We start from the raw sequence: 20,829 nt of genomic DNA on the forward strand, positions 1-20,829 counted from the left end.
AGCCATGCTCCTACCTCCCTGACCTGCCCATACCCACCCCCTCCCGGCCAGTTCCTCCAGCCATGCTTCCCAGACTGGGCCTCTAGTCTTGCCTCGAATCCTTCCCTCACACTCCTCTCCCCGATCCTCCCCCACGTAGTGAAAAGCTGCATAACGTCGGGGTTTAGAGCAAGATCCCCAGAGCTAGATAGTTGCCTTAGGTTCAAATCCCAGCCCAGCTTCAAACTAGCCGGTAGGGCCTTAGGCAAGTTACTTATCCTGTGACTCGGTTTCTCTATTTGTAAAAATAAGGGAATAATAGAGTCTACTTATAGGGCCGAAGGGTTAAATGAGTTCATGCTCTTAGAATGCTCTTAAAATGCTCTTAGAACAGTGCTTGGCAAGAGCTGAACGAGGTTTGTTAACTCTCATCCTTACCTTACACTATCATCCTTACACTATCAGCTCCCTTGAAGGTCTTTCAAACTCCCATTTCTACCTGTCAAAATCAGTTATTTCTTTGCTCACTGGGTCCCTAGGAATGAAGATGGGGGCGGGAAAGTGGAAACGTTGACAAGGGCCACAGACCTCCCATATTAGAACACGGGGTAGGGGGTGGCAGGGTTTTAGGCATATCAGCAGTACGTGGAGGGGATTGGTTGGACCGGAGGGTATAAAGGGGTGAAGAAGGGGCAGGTCAGCCCGTGAACCGGGAGGGACAGCTCAGAAGGTAGTCCAGGTGGGGCGATGAGACTCACACTGCACGTTCAGCTGCACCTGGGCCTCGCGGGGGCGCACGTTGAAACCATTATACCGAGCCGTCTGGCAGCGGTAGGTCCCACTCATGTCACGGCTCACGTGCTCCAGCCGCAGCTTCCCGTCCGGGGTCTCCTCCAGTGGCAGCCCCGAGGGCAGCAGCGCAGCCTCCTTGTCCACGCGGGACCAGAGCACCGGCGGCCGTGGCTTGCCTCGAACCTCGCACTGCAGCTCAGCGGGCGAGCCCTCCCGCACTGTGACCACGGCCCTTCCCTTGGGCACGCTGATGGTGGGAGGCACTGCGGTGGGGAGGCCGGCAGGAGCAGAGTTAGAGCTCCTGCTAGCCTCTGCTTTTGGGCTTCTGCTTTCCTCCCCCTACGTCTTAGCCTCTCTTCCCCATCCCAGATGTCCCAAAGATCCCTCAGTATCTCCAAAACACAACACACCGCCCCCAGTTCTCTCCACCTCAGGGTCTCCCAACTCAGAAAGATTCTGAAGCCTATTCCTTCTTTCCCTTTAGCCCAACAAAAGGGGGTTTTCCACCTTTTAAACAGCTCTACCCACTGACTTCTTCCTTCAACCCCCTCTCTCCTGCCCACTGGCCCCAATCTAGTTAGAGCTTCCATTTGTCTTCTGGTGTATTATCACAGATGCCTAGTCTGTCCCCCAATATGCTTACCCTTTCTTCCAAAGTCAGAGAATATCTGGAGTTTGGCAGGGCGCTCAGCCAGAAGAACCATTAAGTCTCCCAGCCTGGGTTAGGTCTAGATGTGGCCACATGACTAAATTCTGGCCAATGGGATGTGACAGAAAATGAGGGTCCTCCAACGGAAAGACTGTGCCCCTCTTCTCCTCCTGCCTATGGGCTGGAATGCAGATTGATGGCTGCAGCTGGACCTGCCATTGTGGACAAGGGGGCCCACACTAGGGATAATGGAATATGGAGACAAGATGGAGCCCAGGGCCCTGAGGACTCGGAGCAGCTGAGCCATTATTCCAGCCTGGACCACTCACTTTTATGAGGAAACGAAATACATATCTAGCTCATTTAAGCCGCTAGTAGAATTTTGGGATTTTCTGCTACACACAGCCAAACCCAATCCAACCCAACACAATGCCCAACTGGAGGGTCTTTTAAAGACTTCCATGGGTCCCATCCTACATCCCATCAAACAAATTAAAATGTCCTACACCAAATAGAAATTGTAAATAACTCTACAAGGCAAGCTGAGGTCCGGCTTTCTAGTTAGGATCATTCATACTCTTGTAAACCTTTATATGTGTATTGGCTTTAATTGTACAGTTTTCTCTTTGTATTTTGGAGCCAATTAATTTGTTTTTCCAGGTCTAAATTATTTCCACAGGCCCTTAAATAGCTTCCATGCCCCAGGCATCAGGCTAATGAGCCAAATGGAGGAAATGGCCCTGCGCCCCGTGGATTTCCCTTTTTCTAAAACGTCCCAGCTCCCAACCCTTCTGTGCCCCCACAGGCCAAAGGGCTGTCTCCTTTCTTTGAGGCTGCACTGCCCTCAGCTTAAAGTTCCAGAACCTTGGCTCTGTAAACAAGACCCTTGTGCTCCAGCCTCTGCCACTCCCCAGCCTCATCTTCTCTCTCCCATCCTGTATCCCAGCTATGGGATCCACTTGTAAGGGACACGCTCCCTGGATGTGAGGTCTTTTCCCTGTGCAAGAGTCAGGATGGAAGGGGCCTCCGAGGCCATCAGGTTCACTATCTCACAGAGGGGAAACTGAGGTCCAGAGAGTTAAAGAGGCTTAGCCAAAGTCAGCCAGCATCTTGGTGTAAAGGGCTGGGACTGGAGAAGAGATTCTAGAGACTCTCTCCAAAATCATCTGCTCCAAACTCCTGTCATTCTGTAAACCCTTCAGGGGTGGCTCTAAAGTCAAACTGTCTGGGTTCGAATCCCAGCTACACTACTTATTGTCTGTTAACTTAGGTGAGCTTCTTAAACTCCCTGAGCCTGTTTCTTCATCTCTAAAATCTGATGATGAACTACCCCCATAAGGTAAACCATGAAGGTGAATGAGATAAATATGAAATCATCAGAACACAGAGTAAACACTCAATAAATGTTAGTCATTATTTCATTGTTGTTATTTATTATTTTTTGAATAAAGACCCAAATCCCTGCATTATGTGGTACCTGCTGACCTGTCCACTCTCTTCCATCTCATGCCATTCTCCCAGCTGCACTTTGGTCCCCACACTTACCTCCCTCAGGGCCTTTGCACATGCTGCTTCTGTGGCCTCCCTTTTTCTTTTTCTTTCACCCTCCCTTGTTCTCTTTTGCCTAGCAAAGTCCTACCCCTCCTTCAGATCTCAGATCAAACATTCTATCTTAGGAAACTTCCCTGACTTGTGTATCACAGTTTGCAGTGATATATTTATTTGTGAGACTATCAGAAAAGTGTTTGCCTTCCTGCTTCGTTCAATGCCAGCAGAACTCATTTTGCCCACCATTCTACCCAGAGCCTAGGACAATGCCTGGCATACACAGGTGCTTCATAAATGTGTGCAGAACACAGAATCAACACAATCATGTTCTCCTCACTCTGATCTCCTTTCTCCAAACTACTGTGCCCACCTTCCCTCTGTGGGCCTCTCCAGCTCCCTCCCCTTCCCAACACACACACCCATGCCGTCTCAGCTGCCCACCTGTCTCAGAGGAGATGTTGACCTCGACGCTGAGGTCAGGCACGGGTGCCCCTGGGAAGGAAGCCACGCACAGGTAGGTGCCATAGTCGCTGAAGTGCAGGTCAATGAGCTCTAGGCTGCTCGTGACTGCAGGCAACTCAGGGTCATTTCGGGTCACCAGCAGCCTCTTGGACATGCGTGCCGGCTTGCCGTTCTTGAACCACTGGTAGGTCACCTTCTCCTGGGGTACCGCATCCACGTGGCATGACAGCTTCAGGTCCTGTCCCAGCTGTATGTTCTCACTCTCTTTGATCACATCTGGGGTGATCTGGAATGTAGCGTTCTTCATGGCTATGGGCAGAAGGGGAGGGAGAGATGGCTGGGGCTGGCCCAGAGCCAAGGGTCTATGTCCCACCCCCATTCAGACCTGGCTTCTCTCCTTGAACTGCCAAGTTTGGAGGCTCCAACCCCACACAACCACCACCACCCCCAAGAGAAATCACTGCTTTGCTTGGAAATGGTCCTGCTTGCTCAGATGCATTTTTAAAAATTCAAAACAGCTGGCTGTAGAAAAGTAGGTTTATTAACTGTCATAGGTGCTCTTGACTGAACATGAGAGACACCGTTCCAAACCCTTGATGTGGTTTTACTCATCTCACCCATCCCACAGTCTTGCAGTGAGGCACTTTGCTGTCCCCATTTTACAAAGGAGAGAAGTGAGACCCAGACGGTTTAAGTCACTTGCCCAAAGAAATAGCCAACCTTGAATTCAGACTCGGCCGGCACTCTTAAAACCTGCACTGCTTTATTTTTATTCTTGTTTTAAACTGTGAATATGCAAAGTACAAATTTTGGAAAGAGGTACCAGAATGTAATAGCGTTTCTATCTAGAGAGTGGGGCTGAGGGGAAATTTTAATTTGCACATTTTTATCCTTTTGTACTGTTTGCTTCTGCAGCAACAAGTGTGTGCAATTTTTGTAATAAAAGCCTAATACAATCACTTTACATGAAATTACATAAAACACAGAGTTTAGGGGAAAAGGGTCTAGTCTCTTTGAAAAATCTGAATGCTGTCAGACATAGCCAAGAGTTAGAATTCTTCTCCTTCTTTTTAAGTAGGCTCCACATCCAACATGGAGTCCAAAGAAGGGCTTGAACACCTGACCCTGAGATCAGAACCTGAGCTGAGATCAAGAATTGGACACTGGGGGCACCTGGGTGGCTCAGTGGGTTAAAGCCTCTGCCTTCGGCCCAGGTCATGATCCCAGGGTCCTGGGATCGAGCCCCACGTTGGGCTCTCTGCTCAGCGGGGAGCCTGCTTCCCTTCCTCTCTGCCTGCCTCTTTGCCTACTTGTGATTTCTGTCTGTCAAATAAATAAATAAAAATTTAAAAAAAAAAAAAAAGTTGGACACTGAATTGACTGAGCCTCCCCAGGCGGCCCTAGACAGAATTCTCAGTAGTGGGTGCTAATTCGACAGGTCCCTGGTACAACAGCCAAGAACCAGGACTGGGCTGGGCAAAGAAGGCTGTGTGTCACCCTAAGAGGGGACCATAAGTATGTGATATAAACTTCAATCTCCAGGTTTTAAAGGCCAAATGGAATTAGGTGGTAAAGAATATCTGACAGGAAAAAAAGATCAAAGAAAAAAGTAGCTATCAGCAACAATCTGGCTATGGTCTTTCTTGCTCTGATTAAGTAAAAAGCCACCCAGAGCTAGCTTCTTCTTGTGAGAAGAGTCAGAAAAGAGAATAGTTGGAGGGGGAAGAACAAAAAGGAGAGACCATTTCAGCAGAAGACTCTCCACTGGATTTGACAGAAGCTATACTTTATTTTTCAAGGGTTAAAGAGCTGCAAACAAGCCTGGATCTTTAAAATCTTCAAATAAATAAGCAACAAACAAACAACAACCTAAAGTTACTTCTAAGTCCGAAAAATTTCAAGTTTTCTCTTTAGGGGTGCCTGGCTGGCTCAGTCAGTATAGTATGTGACTCTTGGTCTCAGGGTCGTGAGTTCGAGCCCCATGTTGGGTGCAAAGATTACTTAAATAAATAAAACTTTTTAAAAAAGCTTTCTCCTTCAAGCCCAGTAGCAAAATCAAGATCACACTGAGAAGCGAATGAGGCTGAGGTTTAATAAGGAGAGTGTTTATACTTCTTTAATTGTGCCCCAAGTTTTGTATCATTTTTACATTTAGTAATTACCTTCAGACTCACTGACATGCTTTGCAAATAAAGATTTGCATATGGGATATGTGCAAATTATGTTATTTTCATTTTAATTCTGTGAAAAATGTAGAAACCATTGTATGGGAAGAGTCAGGAAATTTCTCTTAAAGACTGGAATGTCCACATTTAGCTTGTGGCAGCCTCCATTTCCCAATCTAAGAAAAATGTAGGCAATCAGGATGCCCGGGTGGCTCAGTCAGTTAAGCATCTGCCTTTGGCTCGGGTCATGATCCAGGGTCCTGGGTTCAAGTCCTGCACTGGGCTCCCTACTGCATGGGGAGACTGCTTCTTCTTCCTCTGCCTCTCTCTCTCTCATGAATAAATAAAAAGTCTTTTTTTTTTTTTAAAAAGTGGGTAATCTGAGGCGCCTGAGTGGCTCAAGGGGTTAAAGCCTCTGCCTTCGGCTCATAATCCCAGGTCATAATCCCAGGGTCCTGGGATCGATCCCCACATCACGCTCTCTGCTCAGCGGGGAACCTGCTTCCTCCTCTCTCTCTGCCTGCCTCTCTGCCTACTTGTAATCTCTGAGTGTCAAATAGATTAAAAAAAAAAAAAAGTGAGTAATCAATGCCAGCCCTTCCCACTTCTTCCATTGTTGAGATGACATTTGGAAATGTACATCACAAATAAAACTTTATACAAATTGTAGTCCTGCTGCCAGCAGACAGACCTCAGAATCGCAGGGAAATCAAAGTGCCTGGAACACGGCCCCTCAGCAAATCTCATCTACCAAAAGGAAGCAGACAAGCCCCTTTCTCAGTTCCCCAGTGGTTTCTGGAGGGCAGCCCCCCCACCCCCATCTGCCTCCCGAGTCCCTCCCGCCCCTTCAGACCCACGTACATCGCACCAGCAGGTTGACCGTCTTCTTGGCAGGGTTGCCCACGTTGTTGGTGGCTGTGCAGTTGTAGTAGCCAGAGTCCCGGGCCTGCACTGAAGGGATGCTGAGGGTGCCACTCTGGGCCAGAGCGCCCAGGGGCAGCGGGCCCGGCCCATGGGACCACTGCAGCTGGGGTAAGGGATCACCGCCTGTCAGCAGACACTGTACGGTCACATTCTCCCCCGGGTTTACCACCAGAGTTTCATTCACAGACAGCTTCAGGGCTGGTGGTGCTATGAGGACAAGGAGGTGGGGTCTTAGGGGACTGTGAGGCAGCGCTGAGGGAGCTGAGGGGGAGGAGAACCCATGGGCTTGGGGAAGGCCTGAAGGAAGACTGGGGAGAAGGCAGGGAGCAGGCAGAGGGGAGGAAGGGAGATGCTCATGGTGCGGTGCCTAGAGTCCTGTGTGGGGCGGGGCACTGTCTCCTAGCTGGGAAGTCAGCCCGGGTGGGTGAGGGGGTCGGGCAGGGAAGTCCTGTACCCGTGGTGTTGGTGAGCCGGAAGGTGATGGCCTTGTCAGGGATGCCACACACGTTGCGTACAGACACCTGGCAGGTGTAGCTGGCGTAGTCCTGGGGCCGCAGGTTCTTCAGCTTCAGGACCTTGGTCTCCCCCTAGGTAGCAGCAGTGCACTGGGGTGAGGGGCCTGCTTGGGTCCCAGGGATCCCACACACATTCACCCAGCACCATAGGCAGAAGCAAATTCCTCCTTTAATTCCCATCTTTCCAACCTCCACAGTTTATCCTTAGGGAGCCGCAGCCTGGGGTGGATGCTGCCCACTCCGTACCTTGAGCTTCTCTGCATCTGATGCTGTCCTGGGACACACTGGCCAGGACCAAGGCCTCAGTTCTCCCCCTCTGGGAAATGGGGGGTAAGGAAGGACTCCTGTTCTGTCTTACAACCTATGCAAACATGGGGCTGGCCCCCAGGCCATGTCCACACGTCGAGCCTTGCCACCTGGGATAGCTACCTCGGAAAGCCTCCCCTGGTAGGACAGCTTCCTCACCACCTCCTGGGACTGCAGGGGTCCCGTGGGAAGTGCAGTCATCTCTCTGCCCCCAGCTACCACTGCACCTGCCCGAGTTCCCAATACTCTGCCAGCCAGAAGACTGAGGCATCACGTGCCTACTCCTGGTTGCGGGGGGCGGGGGAGTGCCTTTCCTAACTAGCCATGACCCTGGTGGACGTGTTGCCTGGGGGATTCTCCTGTCCTCCCTGACCTTTCTGCCCTGATTTCATTTGGCTCAGGATGTCTGAAGCCCAATCAGAATGTATGCCTCTGACATCAGAACAGAATAACTGGAGTCAGGGCCGTCCCTGGAACTCAGGATCATGAGACCTCAGTTTTCACATCCCCCTCCCCTGTAGGGTACAGAAGGAAGAGTGTGGGGCAAGCCATGAGGAGACCAGGCCGGCTACTGTCCATCCTGACCTGGGTGTAGAGGGGCTCATAGATGTCGACCCCATTGTCCTGGCTGTGAGACAGGGTGTCAGAGCCCCGCTTCCAGATGAAGCGGGCAGGCGGGTTGGAGTTGACAGTACAGCGCAGGAACACCGTCTTCTCCTGGTAGAAGTTGCCTCGAACATCACTCACTGTCTGGTGCACCGTCAGCACGGGCTCATCCAGGTCTGCAAGGATACCACGCCGGGGGGAGTCAGGGCTGGCTGACCCGAAGGTAGGGGACTGGGTTTTCTGGCAGCCCTCCAGGAAAGCTAAGCTACTCTCAAGGGAAGCTTCCAGAGAGCCACATGGTCTCCCAGCCCACAAGACAGACCAACCCATTAGAGGCAGGGGAATAGACTTAACAGCTTCCCAGCTGTCCCTGCCCCCGGCTCTGCACGGAGGTGTCTTTCTTCACCTTCCCGTCATGGGATGGAGGAAGCAGCTGCAGACTGGAAATCAGGACACTGGTTCAGATCCTGGGTTAGCTGCTAATTTGCAGTGTGACCTGCCTAAGTCCCTTCTCTCTCTGGGCTTGTTTCCTCACTGGTAAACTGGACTAGGTTGGTGGTTCTCACCTTTGTTTGCATGACAGAATCACATGGATACTTTTCTTTTCAATACCACTGCCTGGCATAGCTAACTGATGGTGTCAGAAATCAGAAAAATGATTGCCTCTAAGGAGATTATTGACTGGGAGGGAACATGAGGGAATTTTCTGGGGTCCTGGAAATGCTCTTGAACTGGATGGTGTTTACACATGCATAGACATAAAAACTCATTGAACTGTACATTTAAGGTTAGTGTACTCTATTGGATGTAGGTTAATCCTCAATTTAAAAAAAAAAAGTCTAAGTAAAGATCCCAATGTCTGGGCCCCATACCCAATTACATCAGAATCTCTGGAAGTGGAACCAAGGCATCAGTAGTTTCTTATAAAGACCCCCAGACATTCTAATGGACAGCCAGCATTGTGAACCAAAGGTACCCACATTACACAGCCTAACATCCTATGACAAGTGTCCCATCATTCTGTCCTCACACAGCCCACTTGGACAGAAGTCATAACAAAGGCCAGGGGTGGAGGTAGGGCATGGATGACATCCAGGCCATTCCTGCCAGTCCCTTCCAGCACCAATAAATCAAAAAATGACCCTTACCCCCAGGGTTTGGCAGGACTTTGGGTGACTGATGGAAGACAGAAGGGTCCAAGATTCCATTGCTCACCACTTGGGGATCTCACTTTGGAGGGGAGGGGCACAGGGCATATCTAATGGGTAGGTTCATTGTAGACATTAAGATGGCACAAGACAGGTCCCTTGGCTTGCCCCTGGGGCTTCTGGGTAACTAGCGTCAGCCTGGGCTAGCACAGAGGCGGGTGGCAAGCAGTGAAATAGCCTCTTGGGGTTAAGGGGTATCTCTATGGCAGGCAGGTAGGGACTAGGGGCTTCCCTTTCAACCAGCAGTCAGGACTAAGGGGTGCTTGGTCCTGTAAGTGGTGGGGGCAGGGAAGTTTCAGAGCTACCCCTGGGGCCAAAGCAGAGACATGAGGTGCTGTGGGAAGGGCACCAGAGCAGTCAAGAGAACCTTTGCGGGTGAACAAGTCACAATTCCCTGCGCCCCCGCCCCCGGCATAACCTCATAACCTGTGAAAGTCGTCTAATCCAACCTATCCCACCCTCCCTGAACACTTGAGAGGGCTGCTGCAGGGTTTGTATGGATTATGGGGGGACGCGTGTTAAGGGTAAAGGGTGAGACACACCATAGGAACAGCAGGTAATGCCCCTTTAGGCCGGGAGTCTCTATTGTGCTCTTCCACGAGGGGTCGCTTCGCCAGCCTCCTTTCTACCCACCTCCTCCAGCCCAGACTGAGCATCCTGGGGGCACCACCAGCCCCAACTCACACTGCACGTCCACGCGGATAGATTTGATGGCAGGCACGCCCACGCCATTCTCGGCCTTGCAGTAGTAGCGGCCACCCTGCGTGCGCGCAATGCGCTCGATGCGCAGCGTCTCGTTGAACACCGATGTCTCCTGGAACTTGTCCGAGGCGCTGCCAGCCGTCTTGGTCCAGCGCACCTGGGTCCACAGGGGAAGGGCAGAGTAGCCACGGCAGTGAGAGGTTGGGCAGGGAGGATGGGGCGTCTCCCTCCTACCCCATTGTTTTTCCTGAGTACCCATGGAGTACCCCCACTCCCCAAAACCAATCCCCCCAGGGGAATACAGGATGGGGTAGGATGCCTTGGGAAGGAATCTGGGGAATCTAGGGTCAGAGGGAGGGAGCTTTAAAGAAGGAAGTATAGCGCAGTGGTTAAGAGGCAAGTTGGATCGGCCAAAATTACCCCCCCCCCCTTTCCTGCCCTCCTTTCTTCATTGGGAAAATGGAAAATATTACCCCCACCTAGGGTTCCTGAAAGGACTAAATGTGCCTTAGTGTCCATAAGACTAAGAATTTTCTAAAATTTTTGGTGGCCCTGGGTAGGTTACTCCTCTCTCAATTTCAGATTTTTCATCTGCAGGAGAGGCCTATGGGGTAGCCAGCCTTCAAGATGGTGGCCAGTGATCCCAGTCTCTAGTTTTTTTTTCTGGGGTGCTCTCCCACTTTGTACGAGGGATGGGCTGTATGACTCATATAATACAGTTGGCCTGATGGTATGTCACTGCCAAGATCAGGTTATGAAGGACTGTGATTTGTCTTGAGGAAAGCCATCTGGCTTGCCATGAGCAGCCCACTGGAGGGAGGAGGGGTCCACCGGGGAAGAAGGGAAACATCAGGTCAACAGCTACAAGAAGTAGACTACAAGCGGGTCCTCTCATCCCAGTCAGTTCTCAAATGGCTGCAACTTCCTCAGAGACCATGAGCCAGAACCAGCCAGCTAAGCCGCTCCTGGATTCTGGTCCAATAGGAATGGTGAGGCAACAAGCATTTGTTGTTCTGAGCCCCTGAGTTTGAGAGCATTTGTTACACAGCAGTAGATAACTATAACTATTACACAGCATAATTTACTCTTTGCAGAGGTTTAGAAACAAGTGTAATGCACCTAAGTGTAGCCCCCAGTATATATTCATCACTCAATAAATCTCCCTTATTATTAACATTGCTGTAGATTGTGGTGAACTAGCAAGAATCACACAAGACAATGGAGCAACTACTCAGAGTAGCAGGGGTTTAAGAAAAATTGATCAATTCCAGGTCATTAAATCTTAAGAATTGGAGAATAGTGTAAGGAAGCTTCCAACTTAAATTTGGGGAGGATTGCTTATTACTGAGACAGGGCAAAGCCCCTGATCTCAGTGAAGAGGGCAGGCCATAGGCCGTAAGAACAAGGTTGGGGAGAAGCAGGTGAAGGGCAACTTTCTCATGCAGGATATGGCCACTGCAGGGTTTGTACTTTTCTTCAATTCTACAAAATTCTCAGCCTTTATCTCTTTAGATGTTGCCTTCTCACAGTTTTCTCTAGTCTGTCCTAAGTTTATGTTGTACCCTGTCATTCTAGCCTCCACCTCTCCCAACTTCCTTTCCATATTTTCCATCTCTTGATCTTCTCCAGACTGCACTGTAGTTGATTTCCTCAGATCTATTAATCCAATTCACTAATTTTCCCTTTAGCTATCTCTATGGTATTGAGCCCAAATTTTTCAAAAGACCATATTGTTTTTATTTCTAGGATTTCTACTTGGTTTTCACCCTCATATCTAACTAATCAGGTTGTATAATCTTTCATTCTCTCTTTAAACCCTTCAAACATGTTTATTTTCAAGATCCTTTCAGATGGCTCTGATTTGTCTGTTTCCTCAGATGTGAATTGTTCAATTCTTCAAGTCTCTGGACTGGCCCTCCTGGCACTATATTTCTAAATATTGTTTTAAAATTTTACTCCACGGGCTTGTATTCCATGGGAGTTTTCTTCCACAGTAGTTCCATGTGGGCCCTCACAGACCTGTGTTGGGTGTTGCTTTATTGTTGCCTATGCCCAAGACCCATGGGTTCACAGGTTCCAGCTAGTTTTTACATTAGTTTCCTAGCTTTGGTGTCCTCATCACTTGGACGGTGGATACAGACAGCCCAAGGGGTTGTACAAACGACATTTTGTACACACGTCCAGAAGCAGACTCTGCTCTCTGCTGTCACTCTGGGCTGTGGGACAGAGAACTTCTGGGCCCCATTCACAGGGGGTGCCCTTGTCAAGCTTCCTGCTTTAGGTAGAGAGTCCATGTGTAGCTTCCAGCCACAGATGAACCTGTGGCCTCAACTCATACTCCCTGTGCATCTATTCATGCTACTATCCCTGAGGTGGCTACATAGTTCAAGCCCCTCCAAGGATATGTTCTTCACATTCTGCTCACTGCCATTGCTACAGATTCTTTCTTCATTTTGGCCTTTGAGATTCCTACTCTCTTGTTATTTGTTTGGAGTGGGGAATTCCATATCCACTCCTTCCTCCAGCCTGACCTCAGAGTGGGCTATGAGATGCTCCTTCCCTGTTCCCCTGCTATATTGGATGCTCCATGACAATGGGAACTGTAACTGCATCTTCAGGGCCTATCACAGCACTGGGCACATAGCAGGTGTTCAGTAAATACGTGTTTAATGAACTGAGCAAACAAGGAGGTAGACAGCATTTCAGGAGAGGTGAACAGCAGTGGCTAATGCAGGAACAAACAGGGTTTCTTTGGGCAAGTGGGACTGGAGCATAGTATGAGTATGAGAAGGATGGCAGTGGGGCCAAACTGTGTGTGTGTGTGTGGAGGGGTTTCTTCACTTCCATCCCTAGCAGCCTGAACTGGGTCTGGTAGGTAATAGGTAAACCATGGAAGGTCTCTGAGCAGGGGAGTAATATTCCATCATATTACAGCAGGTCTGAGGATGACAATTCTGGGAGCAGGGTACAGAAGTGAATTGGAGGGGGATGTGGGAACATGGTGGGGGTGGGGGGCAGTTAGCCTACTGCAATGGTCCAAGGGCTAGGATTGCAGGTCTGAGCTTTAGAGGTAATGAGGAATAGAAACAGAAGGTCCATGCAAGAGACATAAAAACAGAAGCCTCAGAGGCTGGCTACATGTGGGGAATGAGATGGCACACAGCCATATTGTATCCAATATGACATGAATGACATCGTGGATGGAAATAGAAAAAAGAATGTGTGGGCACACACTGAGCCCCAGCCACAAACCACTCATAAAGGCAATGCACAAGGGGACACACGCAGGTGGCCAGTGCAGCTTTAGGGAGAGATGGCCCAGTGGCCTCCCTCGTGTTCCGGGGGACCATACTGACATCGCACCTGACGCAAACAGCAACTGAAGAATGGCAGCATCGCTATCACTTGAAAACAAAACTTAGAGAAGAAGCAAGAGATGTTGATGGTTTCAGGTTGAGTCCTTCACAGTTTCCTTGTCCTTTTATTTGTCTCCAGGCCAAACCTATCAAAGCCATCCCTGTGCCCCCAAATTACCCAAAAAAATGCTTCTGCATTTCATTGTCTTCTCCAGGACCCAGTGAAGAATCTTCTGCTGCTCTTAAATACCACAGCCGTTCACCCGCAAATTCCAACTATCCCTCCAGCCCACCTCCTGCCTCTTCCCATCAGCTTTAGTGATAACTGGCCAACTGTTCTGACTAAACCACATACTTGGTCTGTGACAAAATATACCTGGCATTACCAGATACTCCTCTTCCACTGCTTTCTATTGCTTTCAGTCTTTTAACCTCAAGAGTGTGGGGCTTGCCTACCTGAAGCTTCCCAAAGAGGAGAGTGCTTCCTATGTGGTTGGTAACATCCAGAGCCCCCAACCCAAAGACAGACACACTGTGGGGAAGTGTGCTAATAAGCTACAGAGAACACGGGTATTGGATTCAGGGTTCTGCTTCCACCCTTCCCGGGGCTGTGTGATCTTGGGAGTTCACTCAGCCTCCTCAGGCTTTGATTTCCTCAGCTGTGTAACAGAAGCCCTCATGTCTCCCCCACAGCCTGGTTGTGAGGCACCAAAGAGAAGACGTTGGGGAAGCACCTAACACAGTGTCAGTGCGTGAGGGCTGCCCTCACATGGAGGCGGAATATGCCTCTGAGGAAGTGTCTGCCCCACAGATACAACGGGAATGAAGTGGAATTGAACAACTGCCATTTAATTTTTCCCCTCAGTCGTCAATGTTTTCAGGTGAATAAGCTCATGGCCTCCAGCCCTTCCCTACAGGGTTCATTTTCTAGCTCTTTCTCAGACCCAGTCTCTTGTCTTGTGTTGGCTTGCCAACTTTGTCTGCCTCTTGTCCCCAGCTCCCACCACCTCTTCTGTGGCTCTGATCCCAGGGTGGACTGGAGACTGAGGAGGCGAGGCCAGGGGGGCGCTTACCTGGGGCCGAGGGTGCCCGGTGACGAGGCACTGCAGCATGAGGGTGTCCCCCTCCCGGATGGTGTAGACACGCTCACTGATGTTGTCCTCCTTCACCACACACGCCTGGCCTGCATGGACAATTTGAGCCTGGGCGGGAGCTGGAAGTGGGGAGAGGGGACAGGTTTAGGCAAGAGGTGCCAAGGCCAGAGGGGGTGGTCTAAGGCTCCCGCCTCTGAGTATGTTAGCGGGAGGCGCAGTCCAGACTTCCCCAGGCCATTTCTCAGAGGCCTGACTTGTTGAGCTCTAGAAAGGACACTCCCAGGGCCACAGGCCAGAACCAGAAAGGTCAAGGACTCAGCAAGAGGCCAGTTCCTCCTCAGCCCTCTCTCCTTGCAAGAGATCTGGGCTGTCAGTGAGCTGATGAGTATGAGGGGCTCAGTATCTGTATAAAATTGGTTGTCACTTGATGAGCGTCAATGTCTTAGCAGCCCCTGTCATAGAAGATGCTGGCGCTGCCCCCCCCCACCGCCCCACACCTGGTGGGGGCATCCACGCCCCAGCTTCTGGAAGTATTAGCTGCTAGGTGCACAGAGCTTACCTTCCCCTGGGAATTGTCCTTCACCAGAAATGCCCAGGAGATCACCCCTTTCCCAAATACACACACACAGAGTCCAAGGACTGATAGCTGCCCCACCATCTGCTATCTGCTGGTGGGATGACTATGTGCCACTTACACTCCACAGTCCCCTGGGAACAGGTTGAGGCTAAAGCAACTGAACCACATTCTTGCCTGGCTGCTCCCCATTCCAATGTCTGCTGAGAGCACTTTCTCAGTAAATCATGTGCCTGACCTGCACCCCTTCAACCATCCTAGGCTTTACTTTTAGAGAGCTTGATCAAGATATCTCCCAGTCCCACAGACTGCCCATTCCCCTTACCCAAAGGCCTGTTACTCTTCCCTCATTGCTCCCTGAGCCTGGGTCAACCTCCTCAAGGGACGGAAGCTCTCTCTGGGGGCCTGGAAGCTCTCAAAAGAGTGGCTCCTCCCTGGCCTTTCTCACAGGGACCAGGGCCAGGGGACCACAGCAGGATGAGGTTACAACACCCCAAGGGAAGATCACTGACTGGGAGAAGTACGCAGCCCCTCCCTAAGTGTCCAGCCCCCAGCCCAGCAACGTTTGGGCTCTGAAGAGGAGGGCAAGGCCTCCGAGTTCATACCTGTCTGCTCACAGCTGTGGGATGAAGAAAGTGGAGGTGGGCACCAGGGGCACAAGGGGGTGAAAACAGAGTCCTTGCCCTAAAGAGGGGCACAAGGGTGAGGTAAAGCCTGTACATAAAATGTGTAACTTCCTCCAGGAAGCCTCTCCTGACTGACTGGTGCCCACCCTCCTCCTGTACCCATCACTCTCCCAGTGTGACAAAAGAGCCTTGATCTGCCTGTCTGCCAGATGCAGGGTTCTAGCCTTTCCGTCTACCAAACCATGAGTTCTACCTTATTATTCCCAGCACAAGGCCTTGAATACAGTGGGCAATCAATGAACACTGAATGGGTGAATTTACAAGAATATCCCATGGTGATGTTGCTAAGCATCATAAAAGAGATACAGAAGGCCCCATAGGTCAGAGGAGAGAGAGAGAGCTCTGTTAGAGGAAGAATCCCAAAAGGCTCTAGGAGGAAACAACTTTCTCACTAGGTCTCAAGGAAGCTTTGTGCTGGGTGACAGGGCAGAGTCCTATATTATATATATTACTTGGAGTAAACCATGAGTGATCTCTGGACCTTTATTTTCTCATCTCTAAAACAGAGAGAATGCTGCCGGCCCTGACAACTCATGAGGGTGGGTGTGACAGTAACAGACTGGATGAGACGTGCTTAATAAACCCTGATGTGTCCTGTAGTTACCCCAAGCAGCGCCTTACCAGAGTCTCTCCAACCAACACGGATGGGACAGTCGTGAACTATTACAGAGGTGGGTATACAGAGCAGCCCAGCTGTAGGTCAAAAAGCTTGTGGGGTAGCAACTGGGAGTAACACAGGCCATGCTGAACCATTAGAGTCTCTACAAACAGTAGCAGGTTCTGCAAATAGTAGCAGCTGCCAGCAGTCAAGAGTCTGAGCATCCACACCACCGTTCTTCCTGCCTGGCTGTCATAGAGGAAGGAACCGAGGACAACTGTCAGGAGACAAGCTCTGCAACCTTGAGCCAGTCAGCCTCATGGTCCTCAGTTTCCTCTCCTATGGCAGAGGAGCAGATTAGATGACCTCTGAGATCCTTCTCAACTCATACTTTCTATAAATTTTGTAATCGGTGCATAGTCCATATATAAGATGCGCCCTGGAATCCAGGGAATGGGCCTGAAACTGTCACCCTTTGTGACAAAAATGCATGAACATCACCATTCCGTGGAAGAGAGGGCCATCTGTGGCCAAGGTCCAAAGGAAATCTCATCAGGAAACAACCCCCCCCCCCCATGCACAGTGAGCATGCCAGTTGCTGATAAGACCAGAAGGTTGCGTGGATGTCTACAAGAGGCCTGGGGTGCCTCTCCACAAGGAAGACATTGATTTAACAGGTTCCAGTGGAAGATAAGCTGTAATCTTGGACACTGTGGCTTGCCCGTAGCCAAGCAGTGTTGTAACAACAGAAGGTTCGGTGACTGATAAGGAATACTGAAAAGGAGCTGGAGAGCTGGACTTTCTCAGGGTCTGGCCAGCACAAAGTCTGGCCCGCAGACACAAGGCCTCTGGCCACCAGCCACGTTTCCTCACTGGAGAATCATGGGGATCATGGATGGTAACATCACTAAGATGACCTAACATTAACTCTTAAGAGGATCAAACTCTAAAATGATAGAACCACTGTGGAAGAGATTTTGGCAGTACCTCCTCGAGCTAGACAAGGGTGTCCCATGACATAGCAACTCCACTCCTGTGTAGTGCCCAGTGCGAATGAGTGTTTACAACAACCAAACAATAGGTCCAAGAATATCCATAACAGCTGTATTCATTAGAGCTAAAAATGAGAAACCACCCATAGGTCCATCAAGACTAACATGGGTAGGGATGCCTGGGTGGTTCAGTGGGCTAAAGCCTCTGCCTTCGGCTCGGGTCATGATCCCAGGGTCCTGGGATCAAGCCCCGCATCGGGCTCTCTGCTCAGCAGGGGGCCTGCTTCCCCCCCCCCTCTGCCTGCCTCTCTGACTACTTGTGATCTCTCTCTGTCAAATAAGTAAATAAAATATTAAAAAAAAAAAAAAGACTAGCATGGGTAAATACATTCTGGTACAATCATACACTGGAATATTATACAAAAATAAAATTAAAAAAAATAAAACAAAATAAAATAAGGCCTGATAGACCCAACAGCACTGTTGATCTCACCTGGACAATCTGGGTGGAAGAACTCAGACACAAAGGAGTAAATAGTAAATGACTTCATGTGTCTGAAATCCAAAATTGGAAAAACCGATTTTAAAGTAACAGTGGTTGCCCTTAGGTGGGGATGAGGGTTATTTGCTGGGAAGGGCACACCAGAAGTTTCTGAGGAGAAGGTGGGATCCCATTGGATCTGGTGGAGAGGTCTACATCTGAATTTGAGTGGTGGTTATATGAGCGGACGTATATGTAAAAATGCATCAGGTTATTTGCTTAAGATTTGGCTGTTCCTAAGTACACTTCAATTTTTTAAAATTGCCATTTGAGGTTATCTAGTTTCCTTGGTTGACACAAACCATTACAACTCCCCACTCCCTTTACTCTGATTCCTATTTGATGAGCTGCTTCCCATGGTTGACTTGTTCGAGGTGTGGATTTTCCCTCTGGAGCAAGGGGTGCACAGGACCCCATGGCCTTGGTATTTCAATTTGCCGGTGGCCTCCCACTGAGCTTTGTTAACGTGAACCAGTCTCCCCCACTCTGCTTACCCCTGGAATGGCTAGAATTGTGTTTTGGACCCCGAACCAACAGAGTCCCCACCAAGTCCCAGGCCCCCAAAGGCTCTGCCCCACTTAACCTCAGCCTCCTGCTCCACATGCCCTAGGAAGGCAATGCTAATGGCAGCAGCTTCTATTCCAAAGGTAACCAGGCCAGGACCGGTGTCAAGTGGCACCATGACATCATAATCCCTTCATTCAGTCTGTCAAACAACAAATGCTTCAAGCCTGTTAGCTGCTGCTTGGGTGCGGGAGAGACTATCAGGAAAAGCAAACAATGACGGAGCAGTGTTGGGGAGATGGATAGCAAACAAGGGAACAGAAATGAACAGGATGGCTTCAGAGTTCTGTAAGTGCTAGGACTACTTTCAAACAGGGGATGCGTCCAGGAACAGCGAGCAGAGGAGAGATATCCTTTAGAGAAATGGGAAAAGAAGACAATCTGGGACTAATGCCTGCCTCTGCTACCCACCCACTGGGTGCCGTTAGGTAAGTTACTTAACCTCTCTGAGCCTAAGCCTCTCCCTTCATATAATGGGAACAATAATACCTTCTCCTGGGCTGGCATGAGGGTTTAAGACAACGTCTGGCCAAACAATATGTGCTCTCTCAATAAATGACGGATCCTGAGATGATGAAGTAGGAGCAAGAGTTTGGGGCAGGAGAGCGCCCTCTGGAGGCAGGAGGGCAAACCCTCAAAATCCCAGAGTAGAGACACTCAAAGCAGTCATGAAGCCAGTAGGATGTTTCACTGATATGTTAAAATTCATGTTGAGGGTGGTGCAAGGCCTCGGAGGAGCTGGGAACAGGGCAGAGGGATGAGGCCCCTTCGGAGCACTCCTCTCAGCTTCCCAGAACACTCAGCTCTCAGCAAGTTACTTCGTGACTTTAGCAAGTTACTTAAGCCTTCATTTTCTCACTTGTAAAATGGGCTTGTTATGAGGGATACGTAAGTAAACTCACATCAAGGGCCGAAAACAGGGCTTTTCAGTAACAGAAGCCATCTTTTCAGAAACAGTAAGCCATCTAAACATAGTAGCTAGCATCATTATTCTAGAAATGATCCCACACTCCTCTCAAGAACCCACCTCCCTGGGGCGGGGGTGGGGGGGGGGGGGCGCTGCAAGCCCTTTCCATGAAAGGACCAGCCTTAATGTTACAGATAGTGATGAGTGATACCTTCCTGGGGTCTGCTGTATATATTTCCAAGCTCCTCTGCCTCGTTCTGAGAGGCAGAAATAGTACGTTTTATTTAGCCTCTTTTGGCAGAGAAGACAACAGAAGTCCAGAAAAGGAAATGCCCTCTCCTCATCACTCACGGACACGGGATTGGAGCAGAGCGGGGACTTGAACCCAGGTCTTTCACCTGCTAGCTTGGAACTCTGTTCACTGTCCCAGTCCTCCACAGATTCCCCTACCCATCCTGTGTCACTGGGGAGCCTGCTGCCATGCCGACTCCAAGGCTGTCAGAGTTTGTATTGTAAGGTCCTTGGGAACTTTGGAGGCTGGATTTGATTACCTCTGTTTGACACCACATTGATGGATAGAAGATAGGACAGGAGTTTAGAACCACGTATGTTTCCCTGCCTCTGGTCTATGAGACTTTTCCGAGTTCATTCTCCTGAGCGCTCTCAACGAAGCCCCACGGAAAAGGAAAATGGGATCTCCCAACCTGTGTGCCATAAAGTGTTCATTGATAGTCCTCTGCCAAACCAGGATGCTAATGCTGCACCTTCTCTCTCCTTCCCAGAGTGTCTCTGCACCCGAGTGTAGATTTTTAAAGGCTCTGAAAAGTCCCTTAGTAAACATACCCATGTAACTTAGTTTAAGCCAGTGCTTTCCAAATGTATTTGATCCTTCTTCACAGAGGATCTCCTAGCATCTTGAGAGAGACAAGTGCTGTGGAAAACAAGTGGAGAAATACTGATCCCAAGCTCAATATAAAACGAATGTCTGTCAAGTCAAGTCAAGTACGATGCCCGCCCCCCAGCCCTGTGGCTGAGCACGACCAAACAGCATGAGAGATGTCACGCACAGGGCAGCATAATAAGGAGGACAGCTGAGGCGGAAATAGTGGGTCCCTAGTAGAAGGCTTCTGGCCTATTGGCTCACTCCTTTTTCCTCCAGAAAGCATACACCCCAAATTATAGGTGGGGGTCAGGACCGCGAGCACCCAGCAGCCCAGTGAGGAAGCCTCACACTCTCAAGGATTCATGGTAAGACAAGTTCAACTTGCCCACTAGGCTTCGGAAGAGAATTCTCACTGGAACCTGGGGGGCAATTTCCTCAGAGACCCCCATCCCTCATGAGAGAATCTCTTCCCCGGCACTAGTCAAGGTGTGGGAGGTGCTGTTAACCACGCAAGGAGCTACCAGTAAGATGTAGAGCCAAAGAAGGCAGGCAATGAAATGAATGGAAACCCTTCATTTAAAGCTCCAGCGGCTTTCCTTCAGGTCTCCTCCCCACGCAGCATTTTAAAAGGTTAATCATCGTCAGATGGAGGCTGTGGTCCTGCTTCCTGTTCCCTACTCTTTCTGGAAAGGTGTGTGGCTACAGGCCCCGGAAACTTTCAGAGGAGGCGGGGGTGGGGAAGGAGAAGAGAAGGGAGCTGCAGACTTTCCCACCTGGC

General features: G+C 49.9%; 1 protein-coding gene across 3 annotated transcripts in view; it reads right to left on the reverse strand.

Annotated features, from left to right (window-relative positions):
- Positions 1-20,829, reverse strand: part of MDGA1 (MAM domain containing glycosylphosphatidylinositol anchor 1) — a 58,045-nt gene that overhangs the window by 14,523 nt on the left and 22,693 nt on the right. For 2 of the 3 annotated variants that reach the window (XM_059177837.1, XM_059177838.1), the window contains exons 2-8: positions 14,286-14,425; positions 9,839-10,013; positions 7,926-8,122; positions 6,974-7,106; positions 6,457-6,726; positions 3,410-3,739; positions 738-1,034 (exon numbers count right to left, since the gene is read on the reverse strand). In XM_059177837.1, coding sequence (XP_059033820.1) covers positions 738-1,034; positions 3,410-3,739; positions 6,457-6,726; positions 6,974-7,106; positions 7,926-8,122; positions 9,839-10,013; positions 14,286-14,425 — 1,542 coding nt within the window. The remainder of the gene's footprint in view (positions 1-737; positions 1,035-3,409; positions 3,740-6,456; positions 6,727-6,973; positions 7,107-7,925; positions 8,123-9,838; positions 10,014-14,285; positions 14,426-20,829) is intronic. The other variant, XM_059177839.1, reaches the window with a different exon arrangement.

Source organism: Mustela lutreola, chromosome 6 (genome assembly GCF_030435805.1).
Source record: "Mustela lutreola isolate mMusLut2 chromosome 6, mMusLut2.pri, whole genome shotgun sequence".
Classification (NCBI taxonomy): Eukaryota; Metazoa; Chordata; class Mammalia; order Carnivora; family Mustelidae; genus Mustela; species Mustela lutreola.